Source organism: Sus scrofa, chromosome 6 (assembly GCF_000003025.6).
Source record: "Sus scrofa isolate TJ Tabasco breed Duroc chromosome 6, Sscrofa11.1, whole genome shotgun sequence".
NCBI classification, from domain to species: domain Eukaryota; kingdom Metazoa; phylum Chordata; class Mammalia; order Artiodactyla; family Suidae; genus Sus; species Sus scrofa.
The window spans coordinates 89,892,077-89,912,395 of NC_010448.4; the positions used below are offsets into that span (position 1 = coordinate 89,892,077).

The 20,319-nt window shown below is 48.2% G+C and overlaps 1 protein-coding gene across 1 annotated transcript in view; it reads right to left on the bottom strand.

Annotated features, from left to right (window-relative positions):
• CSMD2 (CUB and Sushi multiple domains 2) overlaps positions 1-20,319 on the bottom strand; it is a 646,642-nt gene that overhangs the window by 113,739 nt on the left and 512,584 nt on the right. Inside the window, 9 exon segments of the mRNA XM_021095859.1 lie at positions 903-1,019; positions 3,157-3,226; positions 3,761-3,879; positions 7,114-7,218; positions 8,346-8,442; positions 9,330-9,454; positions 9,824-10,027; positions 10,549-10,644; positions 17,696-17,809. Coding sequence (XP_020951518.1) covers positions 903-1,019; positions 3,157-3,226; positions 3,761-3,879; positions 7,114-7,218; positions 8,346-8,442; positions 9,330-9,454; positions 9,824-10,027; positions 10,549-10,644; positions 17,696-17,809 — 1,047 coding nt within the window.

Below are 20,319 nucleotides of genomic sequence, written 5' to 3' on the forward strand. Positions count from 1 at the left end.
GTTGCTGTGGCTGTGGTGTAGGCCGGCAGCTGCAGCTCCAATTTGACTCCTAGCCTGGGAACCTCCATCTGCCACAGGTGCAGCCATAAAAAGAAAACAAAGAAGCCCCACTCTAGGATAAATAATAAAGGACGAAAGAGGTGATCTTCATTCCTGAGGTCACAGACTGGGGGAAATCACAGGCCTGGGCGGGAGGGATCCCCTTGGGACATTTCATTTCTAGGAGCAGAGCAAGGACTTGGGCGAGATGACCTACCTGTTCAGCCTACAAATTCCTTTGTCCACACAAATCCTTCATCTCGTCAACAGAAATATTGGGATTAAACTGCATTCCCAGTGCACAACATATGAATCACCAGGAATGAAATTCTGTAGCCAGATCAATGTCCTCTGCACCCACCCACCCCTTTGCCTGGCACACTCCATCTACACACACACACACACACACACACACACACCCCAAGACCTCTCCCAACCTCTAAGGCCAGCTCGAATGTGAATATAAAGAATGCAAACTCAATTTCACATTGACCTTGGCTCAATTCAATTAGGACGAGAAATTGGATACCGGCGTTAAAAGCACAGGTTGAGGTTCAGTCTCTGTAAAATAGATTTTTTTCTTCTTTAACCATCCCTGAGTAATTTCTCCTTCCACATTCCTGGATGTTAGCTCATTACTCAGATGGTAAAAATAATAATGGCCATCTCTGAAGGTTTTTCCCTATTTCATGTTCCCCAAGCCCATTCATCTCTACCATTCTTAATTGATTCTCATGCTTGCCTAAGAGGTCTGTAGCTGAGGAAGCACAGGGGCAGAAAACTCAACTGACTTGGCCAAGATTACGCTGAGGGACCGCAGCCAAAGCTGCTTTAAGCCCAGAGGCCGGCACCTGAAGACTTACCAAAGCCCACGGGCAGGGCTATTTTCCAGGAACAGTCCATGTTGCTGGGGTAGTTGCCCGGGAAGCCGGGGCTCAGGATCACCCCCTCCATGTCTTCCACTGCTCCCCCACACTGCGCTGTGACCGTGACACCAGACAGAGCGTTAGGACCGCACAGAACCAAGTACAGAGCCATACAGCATCTGGACTCTCCCAAGTCAATTTCCCTTTCAGAAGCCAAAGGAACCTAGGAGTCAACTTCCTCAAAGACTGCACATGACGGCAAAGGGAGTACGTAAATCCAGGAACAAAGCATATCCTAGGTCTGCTCAGCAGTCCACGAATGCAGGTTTTGGACCCTTGACCTTGAGCCTGCCCTTCACAGGTCGTTTCCTCAGCGAGGATGCCAAAGTGGTCTGTCCCCCAAACCTCCCCTCATCGCTGTCTGATCAACAATCGGGCACTGAAATAGGAAGATGGAAGAGGGAGGGGAAGCATGGAGTCCCTGCTCTGTGCAGGCAGCAGGCCTGGCTCTTTGCAAACATATGTTCTCTGGGGCTGGGTCGTCAGCAGAGAAGCCGCCAGGGTCGCCCTCAGAACTTCCACATGCACCCTCCGCCAAATGACCGATTATCCCATGGGGAGCCAACCAGGAGGGGCTGGAGCATTGGAAATGTTGATTGAGGTGACTTCAGAGTGACCTGAAAATGCAGGGCTGGGGCTTGACCACATCTGGTCAGTTAACATGGATTCTTTTTTTTTTTTTTACAGCTTTTTAGGACAAGGTTGTGTGAGCAGAAAGGGGTCAGCCAGCCGCGGAAGGCCAGAGAAAGGAGCGGAGGGGGCCATCTGTAGTGTCCACACAAGTGCCTTCTGGGGAGAGGGTGACAGGCACACAGACCTGAAGGGAACAGTGCCCGGGTTCAAGCAGCGGTTCTGGCATCGGCCCCCGGGGTCGCCATCCCCACGTTCCAAACTCGCTGTGCGACTCTGGGCAAGTTCTAACTGGTCCCCTCCCTCAGACCTCGGTCTCTCCCAGCCAGGACCCATGTCACAGGGTTGTTAGGAGGTTACGACAGAAAGGCCTTGGCTTCAGGAGCCAGGGCTGGCACGCTCAGTAAATCCCCAACTCACGGCACCTGCTGCTGTTCATAGGAGTGGATCCTGGGCACGGCCTTTGTAGGACAAATGGGGGAAAGGGCCACGGGCTGACCAGTGACATTTCTGACCACTCTGCAGACGACCAGGCGCTGCCTCCTGGTGAGGTCACAGAAGGAAAATGCCACTATGCTCCCGTGACCCTCCTTCCGCTCACCGTGCTTCCTACCCCAAGGTTAGCCTAGATTTTCACTTGACAGGTGGCGGGGCATCCCAGGAACCTGAATTTCCACTCCCAACTCTGCCATGTTCCTTTTAATCCTAAAAGCCTGAGTTGTTTTCTTTGCAAAAATGCGGGTGATGACCCTGGCCCTGGAGAGCTGCAGTCAGGAGACAGGTCTGTGGCTGGCACATGGCAGACCCTGGATAAATGGATGTTCCCCTGCCCCCGCCAGACTAGAAGCTTCTGAGGGTGGAGACCCCGTCTTTTCTCTTATCCACTGATCTCTACATCACTGCTCAGCATGGACACCAAACCAAGCCAAGTCCTCATTTCACAGGGAACCCTCGGCCTTCCCGTCAGCGGAGGCCATCTAGGCCACCCACAAAAAGTCACAGGCGAAATTGCAAAGCGCCCAGAGGTTCCATTCCGGGTGTTGGTGATGATCTGGAATCCGAATGGTCATCATCAGGTTTTCGAATGGGCGCGCCTCCTGTGGTGTTTCATTTGGTGAATGAAGGTGTCCCAAAGTCGCTAAAATCTTGAGAGTTAAAACTTCAAAAACCATCCGTCTAAAACTGCTGCCTTTGAGCAGACCCAGGATAATTAACTTCCTTTGGATCTGAACTTAATTTTTAAAAAATGTGTATTAAACCATTTTCGATTTCTGCTGTACAGCAAAGGGACCCAGGCATGCATGTATATACATTCCTTTTCTCATATTATCTTCCATCATATTCTAACCCAAGAGACTGGACATTGTTCCCTGTGCTGCACAGCAGGACCCCATTGCTTACCCATTGGAAATGCAATAGTTTGCATCTACCAACCCCAAACTCCCTGTCCATCTCCCTCCCTCCCCTGTGGCAACCACATGTCTTCCAGTGATATGTCACTGAACTAAAATGCCTGGGAGAAACAGGTCAGAAGGAACCAGAAAAGTTAGGGCTCTCTTACCAATACAGAGCGGAGGTGGGTAGTCCCAGCGCCGCACGGTCCCGGGCATGCAGGAGATGTGTGCGTGGCCCTGGAGGGATCAGGAACAGGGTGGGCAAGCTGTCCCCTGGGGCACAAGTCCACGTACTACCCAGGGGGTGGGGGGCTTGTTCTGGGGCCTTGGGTTAAGGATCAAGGTACATGGATGGATCCACTGCGGGATGGGGAGCAAGGCCGAGGGAGAGAGATCTGGGGAAGGATGCTTATTAAGAGCCATTACTAAGGAATTCTCATTGTGAAAGGTTCCTCGTGAGACTCCCTTAATTACTGGAGTCCCTCATGGCCTTCAAAGGGAAATTAAATTTTCCTAAAGTCTAATCAAATCAAAATTTTGCAGGAACATATTCGAGGCTGGCTTGTGCCACGTGGCTAAAGTCAGCCTGTTGTCTTTTGCATGAACGGCTCCAGGAGGGGATAATAGGCCTCAGGGGACCTGGGGGCGTCTCTCTGTTCTTTGGTGACTGCAGCTCTGCAGGTGGAGGGCTGGCCGATCCCAGCTCAGGGGACACCTGTTTCCTGTGTCCGGCACCCCTTCCCCCGGGGGGTGGGGGTCAAGGGGCGGTACCTGGAGGGCATATCCCGGCTCACAATGGAAAGAGACCACGTCATTCACCAAATAGCGCTCGCCAGTCTTCACTCCGTTACTGGGCACAGCAGGTTCTGGACAGCTGCTCAGGCCCACCGCTAGACGAGACAGAGATAGACAGGGGAAGGGATGAGGCCCTCAGGTCGATGCACTCGCAGGTTGAGGGCAGTGCTGGTAGGAGGGAGAAGCTGCCTCTGAGCTGTGCCTTCTCTGCTATCGCTCCTCCCAGTCTCTGGGCCAGTGTGTCCCAACCCTTTCACCTCGCAGCACGTGGAGAAAGTCAGAACATTTCTATGGCACAGAGGATCAAGAGAGCAAAGCCTCCTGGGGCAGGCGGGTATCACTGGGGAACTCTGGCTGCTCACATGCCCCCAGGCTCAAAACTACACAATGCTGCTATCACCCCAGAAAGTCCCCTCATGCTCTTCCCAGGCCATTCCTGTCCTACATGTGCTTTTAAGAAGTGAACGTGATGCTTGGAAATGAAAGCTGTTTGGGCCGTGTCCACAGATCTCAGCCTCTTGGACAAAAGAGCCCAAGGACAGTATGAAAACATCATTAAACTGAACTGAAAGTATTTCATCTCGTCTGTCATCTTGCCCCTTTCTCCCCACTCCTCCCTACACCCCACAGAGAATGCAACTCAGTATTTAGTGGGGGCGAGGACAACGTGGTCACCTAAGACTTACTTCCTGGAATGGCAGTGGTGGAGAGAAGGGGAGGAGGGGCAGAGAGAAAAAGAGAGAAAGCAAGAGCAAAAGAGTGTGCTGGGAGAAAAAGTGGAATGGGGAGAAAGGTGAGGACAGAGAGAGAAAGAAGGAGGGAGACAGAGCCCTGTCCATTCTAATTTCTCTGACACTGCACAGCTTGATACGATTTAAACTATGCATACAGGGGAAGACTTCGAAAAATCACATGCAATTTATTACTTTTGAAAGCATACTGTTCCATTTCCATTTCAATGAAATAAACATTAAATATGAGTCATTGCAGCAGACAGGACTTTTCAGTATCCTTCAAAACCATTTGCCCCTACAATAGCAGTTAATTTTCCCCTTCTGTACCATCTTTATAGATTATCTATAAAACAAAAATGTTACTTCTGGATCTTGGCCCCTAGGAATTTTAGTCTCCAAATACTAGCGGCGACTTTGTTTTCCTCTAGCTCTTTCCACCGTGAGAATACGTGCATGATAAACATCAGCTACTGAGAAAACTATCAGTTCTCTTGGACAGCAATAGCAAAAAAATTCAGAAGAGGTGAATTTTTCCTGGGAACGAGGCAGGAGAATGACAAAGAAATTCAGGAAAGAAGTCTATCTTTGGAACAAGAGAGAAAAGCGGAGACTCTAGGGAACATTTAAGGACTTGAATTTACAGATTGGATAAGGAAATAAAACTGGAGAGAATAGAAAAAAGAGGGTAGAGGGAGATGCGCGAATTATTCGAGAGCCCAGGACACTGCACTCCGCCAGGTGAGTGAGGCCTGAGAGGTTTGCAGGAGGAGGGTCTCAGAGGTCCCTGTCCTGTCCTCCATCCCTTGGGGTCTTAGCTTCATCTGCCCCAAGGCTTTCTGACCTAGATGCACATTTCAGTTCTTTCGGGCCATGAGCATCCTGGGATCCAGCTAATCCTCTCCCAACTCCCTGGACAAAGGTCATTCATGTTGGAGACCAGCTGGGCGATGCTGGCCTCCAGCAGCAAGTGGGGCTTCCACCTGCCCATCCTGTCAAAGAGGGTCCACCCAACTCTACCTTCCCACATGTCCTGCTCATCATTCCAAATCTGACTCGGGCACCCCTTCTGTAAAGTCTCACCTGGCCAGGGTTGGCTCCCCTCTTCTGCACTCCCTGACCACATTAGGTTGCACCACAATTACCTTTTTTTTTTTTTTTTTTTTTTTTTTTTGGTTTTTTGCCATTTCTTGGGCCACTCCCATGGCATATGGAGGTTCCCAGGCTAGGGGTCGAATCGGAGCTGTAGCTGCCGGCCTACACCAGAGCCACAGCAATGTGGGATCCGAGCCGCGTCTGCGACCTACACCACAGCTCATGGCAATGCCGGATCGTTAACCCACTGAGCAAGGGCAGGGACCAAACCCGCAACCTCATGGTTCCTAGTCAGATTCATTAACCACTGCGCCACGACGGGAACTCCAGCACCACAATTACTGTCTCCACGTCCATCTCTCCTCCTAGACTTTGTGCCTTAATCATCTTTGTTCATGGCACCTAGCATAGGACGTGCCCCGTTACAGGTGTCCGATGCTTCTTCAGGACATTCACTTCTCCACCACCCTGTGGGAGATGTGACTGTTCTATTTTTTGACCCACTGCTGTACCTCCTGGTGACATTCATGAGGGCACCTGGAATGCTGTCACACCCTTCTCTGCCCAGGGGTCTGTCTCTCTCCCGAGGCCTCTGAGGGGCTTGCCCATCCTGATCGTATCCAGTCCTAGCAAAATCTGGCATCACACCTGGCACGCTGCAAATACTCCTGAAATATCTGCTGAGTGAATGTGTGACAAACGCGACAGCCAGTCTATTCTTCCCTGTACGCAGTGGGGAAGGGGACGGGCGGGCAGGCTCAGGATGAAGGCAGCCACCCAGTGCCCCACCTCTGTCTTTATCGCCCCACAAGCACACCTGCAACTCTTTTCCTTTTCTTCAAAAATTAAAAAAATTATCCAACCTTTAAAGGTTACTTTCCATTTACAATTATTGCAAAATATCGGCTGTATTCCCCGTGTTGTACGATACCTCACTGAGCCTATCTTATACCCGAGAGCGTCTGTATCTCCCACGCCCCCTGCAGTGTTTTTTCCTTGAGTTTTTAGTTGTGATCACTTAGGGATGCTGGAAGCCAGGATGTAAGGTTTTTGAGGGTGGAGGGAGGAAACTGGTGAAGGTGGAGTGAAGTTTCCCATGAGCAGAGGAACTTCAAGGACAACTGTGTCCCCGACCAGTGGTTGGAGAGCCCACTTTTTAAGACAGGGGAGGAGAGCAATGCCTTTTTTTTACACCCCGAATAATCTCCTGGGCTGAGGCCAGTGATCAGGCCCCGTTTCCATTCTTGTGGTCATGGAGGAAGCACAGAGGAGTTTGAGTAACCGACCCCTAGATGGGAACCCCGGCTCCACCACTGACTGGCTGTGTGTCTTGAGGAGGTTTCAGACCGTCTCTGAGCTTTAGTGTCCTCATCTAGGTCTGCATAAGGCTTAAGCAGGGTGGAGAGAACACCACCCCAGGATAACCCCTGCTCATTGTGGGCACTCGGGCCCTGTCGGTCCCCACCCCGAACCCTGCGCGCAGCTGAGACGCTGGATTCTCACTTTTGTACTCCAAGTGGAAGCCGGCTGCAGACACGCTGATATCTGAGTAGAAATGCAGGTAGAGCTGATTGGAGGTGCTGTTCAGAAGGGCAGGCACAGTCGTTCCTGGGTAAGGACACAGGGACTATTCAGGCTTAGCCTCCCCCCAACCTGGGCACCTCCCCATTTCTTTTGCTGTTGTGACCTGCTGACATTCTGCTCCCAAGACCCCTGGTGTCCCCAGTTATCAAATCCACTGAATGACAAATTAGCTCCCCTCAGCGTGCTGGGCCTCCAGTGGCAAGAGGGAGGAGGCACTCCCAACAGCTTCCTGCAAAAGAGCAGGGCCAGAGCCACATGCCAGCAGTAGAGTGACTTCCTCAGGTGGCCTGAGTTTGGTCCCCTTCCAGCCATCTTCAAGGTGAGTCTGACAAGGATAATTTTCTGGGCTATCCAGGCAGTGTAGACAAGGCTCATGACTCCTTAGATCTTGGCAACATGGGGTTCTGGGGCCTACGAGACCCAGATAATTGCCCTGGCTTTTGGGCAAAATCATACACCACCCTTAGTCAGAAGTCCACCACTGGATGGAAAATGGTGCAGCCACCCTGCTGAGAGTCCTTCAAAAAAGTTAAATATAGAATTACCATATGACCCAGGAATTCTGCTCCTAGGTATACACCCGAGAGAATGGCAAAACATGTTCCCATGGAAACTTGTACAATAGCGGCATTGTTCACAATTAGCCAGCAAGTGGAAACAACCACGTGTCCATCAACTAACGAACAGATGACGGAAATGTGGTCTGTCCCTTTGATGACGTGTTGATGCCTGCTGCCACACGGTGACCCTTGCAAATGTCACGCTGAGTAAAAGAAGCCAGACCCTGAAGGCCACACATTGGAGGACCCCATTTCTATGAAATGTCCCGAACAAGCGACTCCACAGAGGTGGAAAGTAGGTTGGTGGTTGCCAGGGGGTAGGGGTGGGCAGGGTGATGGGGAATGAACAGGTGGGTACCTGGTTTCTTTTTTGGGGTGATGAAAATATTCCAGGAGTGGATAGTAGTGATGGTTGTAGACTCTTGTGACTATACTAAAACCCACTAAATGGTACACTTTAAGATGGTAAATTTTAGGGCATGTGAATTAGATTTCAATAATAATAATAATAATAATAATAATAATAATAACAACAATAATAAAAGTCCACCACTGCTTTCTGAGTCCTGGTCCCTGGAAGCCCCACCTTACCTGAGAAACTCCCCAGCATGGTTACAGTGTTGTCTGCACCATCAAACACTTCCAGGGAGTCCCAGTTCTGCTCTGTGACAAAACTGATGACTTGAATCTGGGAAGGCAGGGGGATGAATGATTGGTCAGGCAGCCCTCCCTCCTTCCCTCCCTCCCCACTCCTTCCCTCATGTACTAAATTCAATGACTTAGCACCTAGTCTGGACCCGACACTGCTAGGAACTTGGGTAAATGCAAGATGCAGTCCCTGTGACCAAGGAGCGCACCGTCCAGTGGGGGAGAGGGAGGCGGAATGGTTACAGGACCGTGGGGTGCTCTGCAAAACACAGAGTGGGAAAGGCAAGTCCAGGATACACGACTACTTCGGCCCTTGGACGGCTCTCCTTGTATTTCCCCGTCTTCCTGTCTTGGCTGCACCAGACCTCCTGCAGCTGAGCAGGTCCCACCCGTGGCAGGACCTGTCCACCTTGAGTCCCTGCTGCTCCTCTGTGTTGGCCTCTCGGGCCCTGGCCCCTCTTCTGTGCCACTGCAGTGGTTCTGGGCCTCCTCCATCTGGCTCTTACCCAAGCACCAGAGTGGCCCTGGTTCTGCAGCTGCCTCAGGCTGGGCTGCAGGTGCGACCCCCCAGGTGTGTGCAGGTGCACCTCCTGCCTCATCTCGGCTGGTGTCGGTTTGTCCTTCCCTCACCTGCAGTGTCTCCTCTCCCATCCCCCACAACCTTAAGCCCAGAATCCTTCAGGCCATTTGAAGAACATCTTGTATGAATCCTCCCCAGTCTTCGCACTCCAGCTCCGGGCCCATCTCCTCTCCTGGCCTCTCTGATGGCATAGCCAGCGCCTCGCCCTCCTCCTTCCTGAGCCCCGAGCTTCTGTGTTTTTCCGTTTGTGGGCCTTACCTCCACACCTGGCCTGAGGGGCAGGGTGTCCTTCGGGGATCCCTTCCTGTTTCCCCTCTCCCCGACCCGAGGCGTCTCCTTGCCCCTACCTGGATGCCAGCGCCTTCAGGGACCATGATCTTCCACACACAATTGAGGCTGTTGAGGTAGGGCTCCGGGAAGCCGGGGGACAGGATGGTGCCCCTGCGCTCCGTGAGGTTGCCTCCACAGGGCACTGGGAAGGAGGCGGCTTTGGTCAGAAGTGCCCTGCGCTGTCTCTGTGGGTCCCCAGGGGAGCGTCCCCAAGCTGACCTCTCCCAAGGCTCCCTAGCCTCACTGTGACTCCACCCACTGGTGGCCTCTCCCAGGTACCCCTGTCCCGGCTCCTCCCTTGACTCCTCCCCTGAGAACCCTCCGCGGGGACTGGACCCCGCCCCCTTCACCGGCGTCCCGCTCCCTTCACTGGCGTCCCTCCCCCAGCAACCCCCTGGCTGCTCTTCCGCAAGGGGACACCTTCTTAAGTTGTGCTGGCGGGCAGGGCTGCTGTGTGTCTTGCTGTTTGTTGGCCACCCTCTCCCCCATGTCCTGGTCTTCCAGGACTCACCCACGCACGTTGGTGCTGAGACATTCCACTGGGCCAAGGCCCCGGGCACAGGGAGGCACTCGATTTCTGGGGACCCCTGCAGGGCATAGCCGGAGTTGCATTCGAAGCGGACGACAGCCCCCACGGAGAAGTCACTGCCCAGCCTCTTGCCATAGCGGGGTTCCGGCACTGAGCTGCACTGCGTGGCGCTGGTTCGGGGCACCGCTGCAGGGGACAAGGGCACTGAGGAGAAGGCCTCACCCCTCTAGGAACTGGTCCGGGGATGCACACACCCTGGGGCTGGAACTGGGTGGGACCCTGAGAGGCTCTGGGTGCTTCCCCTCGGGCAGGGGTGGGGGCTCTGCTAGGATGGTGTTCAGCTTAGTGAAATAGAGTTGGACACACAATGTTGTAGCAGAGCTTCTGGAAACCACGGGAGGCAGTGGGAGAGGGCTGGTCTTCTCGATGCCATCAGGACGTGCCAGACAAGGGGGGTGGGGGCGGGGAGGCCAAATTAGCCTCCTACCTCTCATTTCTCCCCCTCCCCAACATGAAGTTTGGCTCCAGAATTGTCTGTTGGGAACATGAACCTATCAAATTCAACTGAATTTCAGGGAACTGCCCCATAAACCAGTAACTGCCCCCAAACACCCTAAGAATGAGGCTCAGACTAGGGGTCAAAGGTCCCTGTTCCCTCTGACAAATCAAGATTGCCTTCACGCCTCCCATGACCATGTCCTGCATACCTTGGTAGACAAAATGGAAGCCTCTGGCTGGTACTTGGCCTTTGGCACTGAACTTAATGAGGACTTGATTGGAGGTGGCCAAGGGCAGCGATTCTCCTGCAGAGATGAGGAGGGAGAAGAGAGGCAATGAGTCCAAACATTGGGACTGGCAGGTAAAATCCTAACCAGGATGGAGGGGCTGCCCACACCCCACACAGCAACCCCTTCCACCTCCCATGCTTTCTGGGAATAAAACCTCACATTTTTACTAGACTTTAAAGTTTACAGAAAGTCACAGTCCATCGTCTTACCTTGACCTATGGTCAATGCAAGGTTGGCATGACAAGAGTTCATGACCCCAGTTTATAGGTCAAGAAAGAAAGGTTCAGAAAGATTACATGGCCTGCCCGGGAAGGAGAAAGCTTCTAAAGATATGTTGATCCACAGGGATGGGGAGAATGGCCATTACCAGGCTGACTGGTGGGTTGATTTGGAAAATTGTTATAAATCTGATTTTTTTAAATGGCACCAAGTTCTGGGAAGGAGGGTGATGTGATCATCTGAAAGTAATTGGCTTTTCCCAGACCCCTTGGGAAATGATTAATAACCAGAGAGATCATAAAATTTGTTGCTCATACTAGGGCACTTCTGAGAGTCAGAGGGCATGCTATTAATAATTACGCTGGGGCAACCAAGGGAAAGCTGGACTATCCCAGGCAAAGCAGGACATACTGTCACCCAAGCAATGACACATAAACTGGGTAAAGCCTGCACAGACATGGGAAGCTAAGGAAGCCCAACAGCCTTTATATCAGAAAATAAAGATATATCCTCTGCTTGGTGTGGTGCAGATGGACGCGAGTAAAGACAGCACCAACCGGACCTGCAGTCGTGAGGTGGAAGGCTGGAAAACGTGGGGTGACAGGCAGTGGCATGGCCACTCTGCATGTTGCCCCTCCACAGCCTTAGGGACCCTTGAGAATGTCTGCTGACCCCACCTTCAGAAATGAAGTAAGGGTTACAGAAAGCCAGGCTACACCTCCACTGCATGAGGGCTGGAGTTGGAACCAGCCAAGGAGCCATTCATTTGGAAGAACATCTGGGGTCCACCCACGAAAGCCCATGGGATGCTATTGGTCATGGGACGTAGAGAGCTGTTGGCACAGCACACTTGGATTTGCGTAGCTCCCAGATGGCTGAGCCTAGGAGTCATTGCCCCAGCCAATTTCTGGCTGCCACAGCAAAAAGGGATTCATGAAGAAAAATCCTCCCTTGGTTAACGTCACCATCTCCAGTTGACCCTCTCAATGAATGTGAACAGAATAAACTCAACTTTCCCACCCTCCCATTATCTGGCTGGATATATGTGGAGTGGGACCCACATAATCTCTCACAGAACCCACTTCACCTTCTGGTCCTGGACATCCACAAATCTCCTCCAGGGAGAAGTGCACAGTAAAATCACTGGACATAAGAACATATTCTGAAGTTTTAAGGGAGAAGACCTCACAGAAGTCAAAGCAAATTTCTTTATGCGAACTACAACAAAGAACAGGTAAAAATCTCAGAAGATTTTCAATCATGTTTGCCACAAGATTAAATCTAGTCTTGCATCTCTGAAATTAGAGGAGCAAGATGTACCGAAGAAGAGATCTGAGATTAATAAAGGCTACACAGAGATGAGAAACATTAGTGCACAGAGCTGGATTCTGCAGAAATTGAATAGCAAGGGGGAGATTAAATTTGGGGAATTCTCCCAGAATCCACAGAAAAAAAGATAAAGTGATTAAATTCATGAGAGAAATGACAAGTGACATGGAAGATAAATGAAAAAAAAAAAACCCAATATGCATATATCAAGAATTCTAGAGAGAGAAGACAAGGAAAATTGAAGGAGAAAAAAAAATAATTTAAGAAGGAAGACATCTTTCTAAGCTTAAGAAAGACTTGAGATTTTATATGAAATTGTTCACAAAGTGTCAGATCTAATTAATGAAAAGAAAATTCTACCACAAAACATCCTAGCAGGCTTTTCAATTTTAAGATTAAAAAAATATGAAAGATATTTAAAAGAAAAAAGCATAGATTTCCTACAAGGACAAAGAGTGAGGCTGGACTTCAACTCATCTATAACATTAACTGTTGGAATAGAGTTAACCACTGCAGTTTTGAAAGACGTTTGTGACCCATAATTTGATTTATAATCAAGTTGTCATTTATGCAATACTTCAAAGGAAAGCCATTCTCATACATACAAGGTGACAGAAACTACTGCAGTTATGAACCCTACTATAAAAATGAACAAAAGTAGGGAAATAAAAAACTATCAGGGATAAAGACAACTAGGAAAATATAGTTAAGCCCCCAAAATTATTATTCATGAGGTAACAAAACTAAATGCGAATGGAAAACAATTGCTCCTGGGGAAGAAGTCCATAATTGTAAAATAATTACTAATAACTCTGATAAAATCCAAATACATCAACAAAAACTTGGAAATCAGAGATGGGGCAGGTATGAATGGAAACATGAATAAGCAAAAGCAAAACAATACAAACAAAATCCGAGGACGAATAAAACAAGAGGACAGATGGGGCTGCATGTTTCACTTAGAAAATAAACTTCCTCTTAAAAGAAAAAGACTCTCAAAGAAAATAAGGAAAGATAAATCGGGCAAACACAGATACTACAAAAATTGTTAGAAACTCAAGAAGACAACAAAATATCACAATTGTGGTGGGAGATACGTTCATACAACATTCTCACTGATGTATCAATAAAGAAAACAAAATGAAGATTTGTTGAGCAGGGGTTGTCAAGATGTTTCCCCCAAACACACCTCAGGGACAGGGATGCGGTTTGCTCCCATCAGCACCAATGGCCCATCATCCATGTTTCTCCACATGAGGAATAAGAGATGATCTGAGGATACTGATGTTGATATACATAGGTCCTATACCTCTAACCATCTATCGCTCCATGCTCCATCAATCTATCAATCTATCTACCTAACCATCCTTTCTATCTACCTACCCATCCATCCATTTGTCCATCTACAAAGTTATCTATCTTTATCTGTCTTCCTTTCTACTTCTTTTTTTTTTTTTTTTTTTTTTAAGGGCTGCACCTGTGGCATATGGAGGTTCCCAGGCTAGGGGTCTAATCAGAGCTACAGCCGCTGGCCTACACCACAGCCACAGCAATGCCAGATCCGAGCTGCATCTGTGACCTACACCACAGCTCACGGCAACGCCAGATCCTTAACCCGCTGAGCAAGGCCAGGGATTGAACCTGCAACCTCGTGATTCCTAGTCGGATTTGTTTCCGCTGCACCACGACAGGAACTTCTCTTCCTACTTCTGTTGGCCCTATACATCTAGATCTATATTCACATTCATATGTATAGGTTCTAAATGTAGACCTATCTCTCTACCTGTACTATACTTATACTTCTCTATCTATGGCTCTGCTTAACATCTATCAAGAGATTTTGAAAGAGCATCCTTCCCCCCAGAATCCTGACTTACAATCCTGGTTGGGTGTGTATGTATGGGTGGGGTGTCCCATTTCATTGAGAACCACTGATATAATGGGTTTGAAGAATATAATTGAGTAAGACTGATCTAATGGCTACTACAAAGCTTTTTTAATCCGAATAACTCTAAGGGTAGACCTTTTACTTTCTGAATTTTACATATGAGGAAACTGAAGCTCAGCATGGCCAAGCACTGTGACTGCAGGCACCCCTCGCAAGCAAGGGGGAGAACTCAGATGAGAGACCAAGCAGTGTGACCACTGGGCCTGGGCGTGCTCCTTCCCTCTATGGGGACTCTCGACCCGACAGAGAACACGCATTCTTCCCTGATACTTAGGGGATTAAAAAAAAGGGTCCTTGGCTACTGAGAGGACCTCATTTAACTACCAAAGTAGACGTGGTACAGGCCACATTCGCTGACTACTTAGCAGCAGAAATAGAAATTAACGCACATGTTTAAATGTAATAAGAACAAAATCCAGGTTCTTGGGGGACAATAAGAATCATTCTTAAATAACCCTTGGGCAGAAAAAGTAAATCATGATCACAGATTATTTATGAAGTAATGATGATGAAAATAATACATATCAAAATTTATGGCGTGTAGCCAAAACTATCCTTGGAGGTGAATATATATATATATATGTATGTGTGTATATATATATATATATGTGTGTGTGTGTGTGTATATATATGTATGTATATATATATATAGCTGTAAACTTGCTTCTTTATTACACAGAGAAAATAACAAAGCTCTCAATTCAAGAAGTTAGAGCAAGAAGAACAAAATAATCTGAAGAACAAAAGGAGAGACATTATGAAACAGAAGCAGGGATTAATTAGAAAATAATAACAAAGTCCACAGAAAAATAGAAGAAGCAATAAAAACAGAACGAAGCAAACAAAAGAAGACAAACTAAACAACATAAAACCTCTGGTCCAGCTGAGCAAAAAGGGCAACCATGAATATAGAATTCAGTCCGTGGAGTTTGTTATTATTTTCCAATTAATTAACCTCTGCTTTTGTTTTACAATGTCTCTGCTCCTTTTTCTCTTCAGGTTATTTTGTTCTTCTTGTGCATAACTGCTAATACAAAGGGGAGTAAATACCATCATAGGATATTCTGTAAGCTATGGTATTAAATTTTACATAATTACAAAATGGATTTTTTTTACTAACATAAAATATCAGTGTTGATGTTGAGGTAATATACCTGACTAAACCAATATCCATGGAAGAAAATAAAAAAGAAAACCCACAGAAAAGAGCTAAAATAATGAGACACGTTTATTTGCAGATGATAGTGCTTCTTGCCTTAAGGACCCAGGAGAATCAGTCTGCAGTATTAGCATTATTATGGAGGGTTCAATGACTTTACAAAATGAATATACCCAGATCCCAGGCTCCTAATATACTAACGAAGACCAGTTAGAAAATACTGTGACAGGGGTGGGCAGGGGCCCAGAGTGAAGACTCACTTACAATAGCAACAACAAAAATTTCCATGAAATATCTAGGAATAAAGTCATCAAAAATGGATACTGTCTAAATGAAAATTATAGCACCTTTCCAAAGGGTTTTTTTTTTTTTTTTCTTTCAAAAGGTAATAAATAGACATACCATATTCCTAATGGGAAGCAGAGTTACTATGATAAAGATGTGAGTTCTCTCCCAATTAATCTATAAATTTAGTGGAATGCCAATGAATATTCCAATGCAATTTTTTAACTTGATGAAATATTTCTAAAAGTTATTTGGAGGCACAATAAGCAAGAATAGCCAATAAAAATGGAAAACAAAGAATGACATTGGGGTTATAGCACCATATGTTTAAAATTGCATAGTATTAAACATTATTATAATGTTATATTCAGTAAATCTTTTTGATACTGATAACAAGAATAAACAGACACTTAGAGGAAATGGATAAACAGTTGAGAAACATACCTCTAACTTTACAAAAATATAATATATGTAAATCTGGCATTTTGAAAATTCCATTAAGAAAACTGGTTCAGGAGTTCCCGTCGTGGCGCAGTGGTTAACGAATCCGACTAGGAACCATGAGGTTGCAGGTTCGATCCCTGCCCTTGCTCAGTGGGTTAACGATCCGGCGTTGCCATGAGCTGTGGTGTAGGTTGCAGACGCGGCTCGGATCCCGAGTTGCTGTGGCTCTGGTGTAGGCCGGTGGCTACAGCTCCGATTCGACCCCTAGCCTGGGAACCTCCATATGCCGCGGGAGCAGCCCAAGAAATAGCAACAACAACAACAACAACGACAAAAAGACAAAAGACAAAAAAAAAAAAAAAAAAAAGAAAACTGGTTCACCAAACTTGTTAGAATGTTGGTTAGATTTCCAATATCAAATAATAAATCAAAATAAATTCCAAAGGTATTAAAGGAAACAATGAAACTGAAAAGAAGGAAAACATAGAGGAATATGTATTGAATCAGCATAAAAGTAAAGGAAAAAGCTATAAAAGAAAATACTGATAGATTTGATATCATGGGAAATTTAGGTTTTTCTGACATTAAAACACACCCTGAAGAAATTTAAATGGCAAATGACAAACTGTAGAGGGAGGTTTTCCATAGCATATACCACAGACAAGAGGTTTTTATGGCACATACTACACATAGCTTATAACACTATGGAGCTCTACTAAATAAATAGGAAAGTAAATGCTAATAGAAAAATCAACACTAATTTACAAGCAAATTCACACATAAAAAATGCATGGGCCACTAATGACATCATAAAAGGTTAACCTAGGTAATAAAAAAAAAGACAAATTAACAAATGAGATACCATTTTCACTTTTCAAGCGGATGGTGTTTTTGTTGTCTTAACTACCTAGTTTTGTGGGAATAAAACATGCTCTCTGATTTGTTGGCAGATAAAGTGGCAAGAACTGTCTAGAGGGGTAGATGACAATCTTTATAAAAAGGCCTTAAGATCACACATTTTCTTTAAATTGGCAATTGTGTTTCTATCTATTCTAAGGTCATGGAGATGTGGTAGACATCTCTATACGATATTGAATTACATTCATGAGAGTGAAAAACAGGAAACAATCTAAATGTTCAATAATAGAGAATTCATTACATAAATTTTAAATAACTATACGATAGACTATTATGCCATCATGTAAAAATTCTATTAGACAGGAAAATAAGGACAGAGAAATGCTCACAATGAACATTTTAATAAAAATACATATATCGTGTTTAATAAAATATGTAAAAGATGAAGTCTAAGTAGATATAAAGACGGGAAGGAAATGCATTCCATCTTTTCAGTGGTTCTTTCAGGGTGATTTTTATTTTAATCTTCTACGTAATAATTATTTTGTCTTGCCTCTAAGTTTCCTACAGCGAAAACGCAGCATGTTTATAATCAGAAAAACACACTGGGTCTCAGTATCGACCCACAGGGGAAGGCTACACCACTTGGAAGGCCGTGTAGACCCAGCCTGGGGGAGGGTGGCCTTTGAGGCCCCCTCCTACGTGTTGGGTGTGGGTGCAGACAGCACCCGCATGTGACAAACAGGAGGGTGGCCCCTTTCCTTTCCGCCTGCCACTGGCATCCCCACCCACCACCCTCACCTTGCTGGCCCGGCCCTGGGTACCTGTGTGGGAGCCGGACAGGGAGCTGAGGAGCCGAGAATGTTGGTCGTGGCCGTCGTGCACCTCCACCACGTCATTGAGGGCCGTGTGGAAGAAGGCAAACTGTCCAAACACCACTGCAGGAGAGACATTGTGGGCGGGGGGGTGTCTCGGGGGAAGCCTGGGCAGGCATGCCGGCGGGGGGAGCCCTGCAGGGCTGGGGGCCCCGTCCCAGGAGCAGGGCGACCTCAGAGGGTGTTGGTTCACGGGGCTGACTGCTTGCTGAGCCTTTCTACAAGGTGATTAGTGCAGCGGCCAGACACCAGGCACAGGGACGCAGGGAGCTGAGAAGGGCCCAGCTGGCATTCTCCCACAAGGGTCCAGGTGACACAGTGGACTGCATCCAACAGCCAGGCTGGTGCATGTGGAACCGAGCTACCGCTGCTCCTTTCTCAGGTGGCAGTGGCGGCAGCTCCTCAAGGACATGGAAAAGCTTTCCGTCACACCCCCATGTTCCATGTGCTCTCAGGAGCCTGCTTTCCTTTCCTTTTCCTCCAAAGATCCTGCTGATGAGGGCAAGCCCCGGATACAAGATCTTAAGAGGAGTGAGGGGGAGGGGAGCAGCAGCCTTCTCCGTGGAATGGGGGAACAGTGCTACCTCCTTTCCTTCTGGCAAGTTCAAGGGGAGAGGCAAGATGACATTAAGCACCTACAGGCCAGGTATCGGGCTCGCCATGTACATCATTTCTTCAACCACAACTCTTCCAGATGTCCGCACATTATAGACAAAGAAAATGAAGTCGAGTTGCCAAAGGCAGCTGCCCAACTCAGCTGGCTCAAGGGTGGGGGTCGAAAAGCTGGTGGACCATGACCTAGATGAGTCCCCTTTCAGATTAAGACCCAAGGGTCCTGCCATTTGATGGCTCTCAAAAGGTATTTCCTCAACAGTCCCATCTCTGCCAGTCACTGCGGAAAGGGCTGGGGTTACTAACACTGCTGGGCCACGGAGGGCACAGCTCCAGTTCAGAGTCTGGTACATTCTGCCTTGCACTGGACTCCCAGTGGGCTGGGTGCCTCTGAGAGCAAGGACCAGGGTAAGCCCTTCTTTATTTTGGCTCAAGCCTTGAGCATGTAGGAAGTAGGCTGTGTGTGTGTGTGTGTGTGTGTGTGTGAGTGCATGCATGCATATGTGAGTGTGTGTGTGTGTGTGTGCTGTGTTGGGGCAGGAAGGGACTCAAGCCATGGAGTTGGCTGCCTGGGGAAGAAAGCATTTGCAATGATGAGTCCCGCAGTGAACGGCGTAAGAGATTCTTGGCTCTCAATTCATGGGCAGAGAAGCAACAGGGGCAAGAGCCGGCTTTGGTACCCTGACAATGGGCAACAAGTGAGGGGTGGTGACAGGGCTATTTCCACCCTCCCCCCTACAGAAGGGATGGACACATCCCCTGCTTTCACAGAGGATGCGTGCTGGTGGGAAGAGACAGTCAAAAAAGAAGAAAAGAAAGCACTTAAAGTAACTAGATAAACAAGACAGTTTTGGTTAGCGTTCAACTCTAGAAGGAATGGGGAAAATTGATAGGGCAAGGCTGGCCACTTCAGATAGGGGGTCAAAGAAAGATCTATGGGGAGAGGATGTTAAAGCTGAGACTGGGGCTTGGGACAAGTATTTCAGACGCCAGGCAAAACTCTGCACCTAATCTCTGCGCTCAGCATCACTCACAGAGAAGATGCTCAAGACCGATCACAGCCCCACCTAGAACCAGCTCCTCACATACAGGTTTCTGCTCAATGAAACTGCCCAGAAACTGCAAAGGCAGTGAGCTCTTTGTTACTGGAGGAATTCGAGTACAATCTGCAGGCCCGCCTAGCAAAGATTCTGCTCTGGAGGGCAGATGGGATCAGACATTTCAGTACTTTTCTAACTGATCCTGTGGGCCAAAAGCTCCTATTACCTAAGTGTGTTGGGGAGCGTGGGTCCACGCACGTGAGGTGTGCGGGCGCTGGCGTGGTGCTTGCTGGCAGGAGCTGTGGGTAAATGGTGGGGCTGGGAGTTTACAGAGGGCAGGAAATAGGTTTCTCTTAACTCCAGCTTCAGTTCCCAGCAGAGTGCGTGGTCCCTGGGAGGTGCTTAATGAATGGGTGCTGAATGATCAGGCCTCGCCCCCCGGGGCTCATTCCATCCTATCTTAGAGGAATAAGCCGCCAGGTCTCAGCAGGCTGCCGTTTCTCTCCTAGATGGTCAGCACACCTGGCTGCCCTTGACCCCTCCATCACCAGCCCTGTTTAGAAATAGTTGCTCCTCTTCCTACAAAGAGGAGATTCAGGGAGAGTGCAGCCTGGCCAGTCACTGACTGCGCGGGTACAACCAGCCTCTGACCCTTGGGAACTTCCTGAATCCTCCAGGGCTGGCAGGACTCTCCACTGTCCCCACTGCCGAAATGCTGCCAAGCCTGGCTTCTTTCGTCCTGGGTCTCTTGGAATCTGGAGGCTTCTCTGCCTTCCCAGGGCACTGACCTGCTCCTCCCTTTCCTCTTGCTTATCCTACCGATCGCTGCTGGACCAGGCTCCGGCCGCAGATGGAACAGTGGAGTGAGGTGGCGCCCAGTTCCATGCCACTCCTTCCCTTCTCCCTGCCCCTGCCCCACCA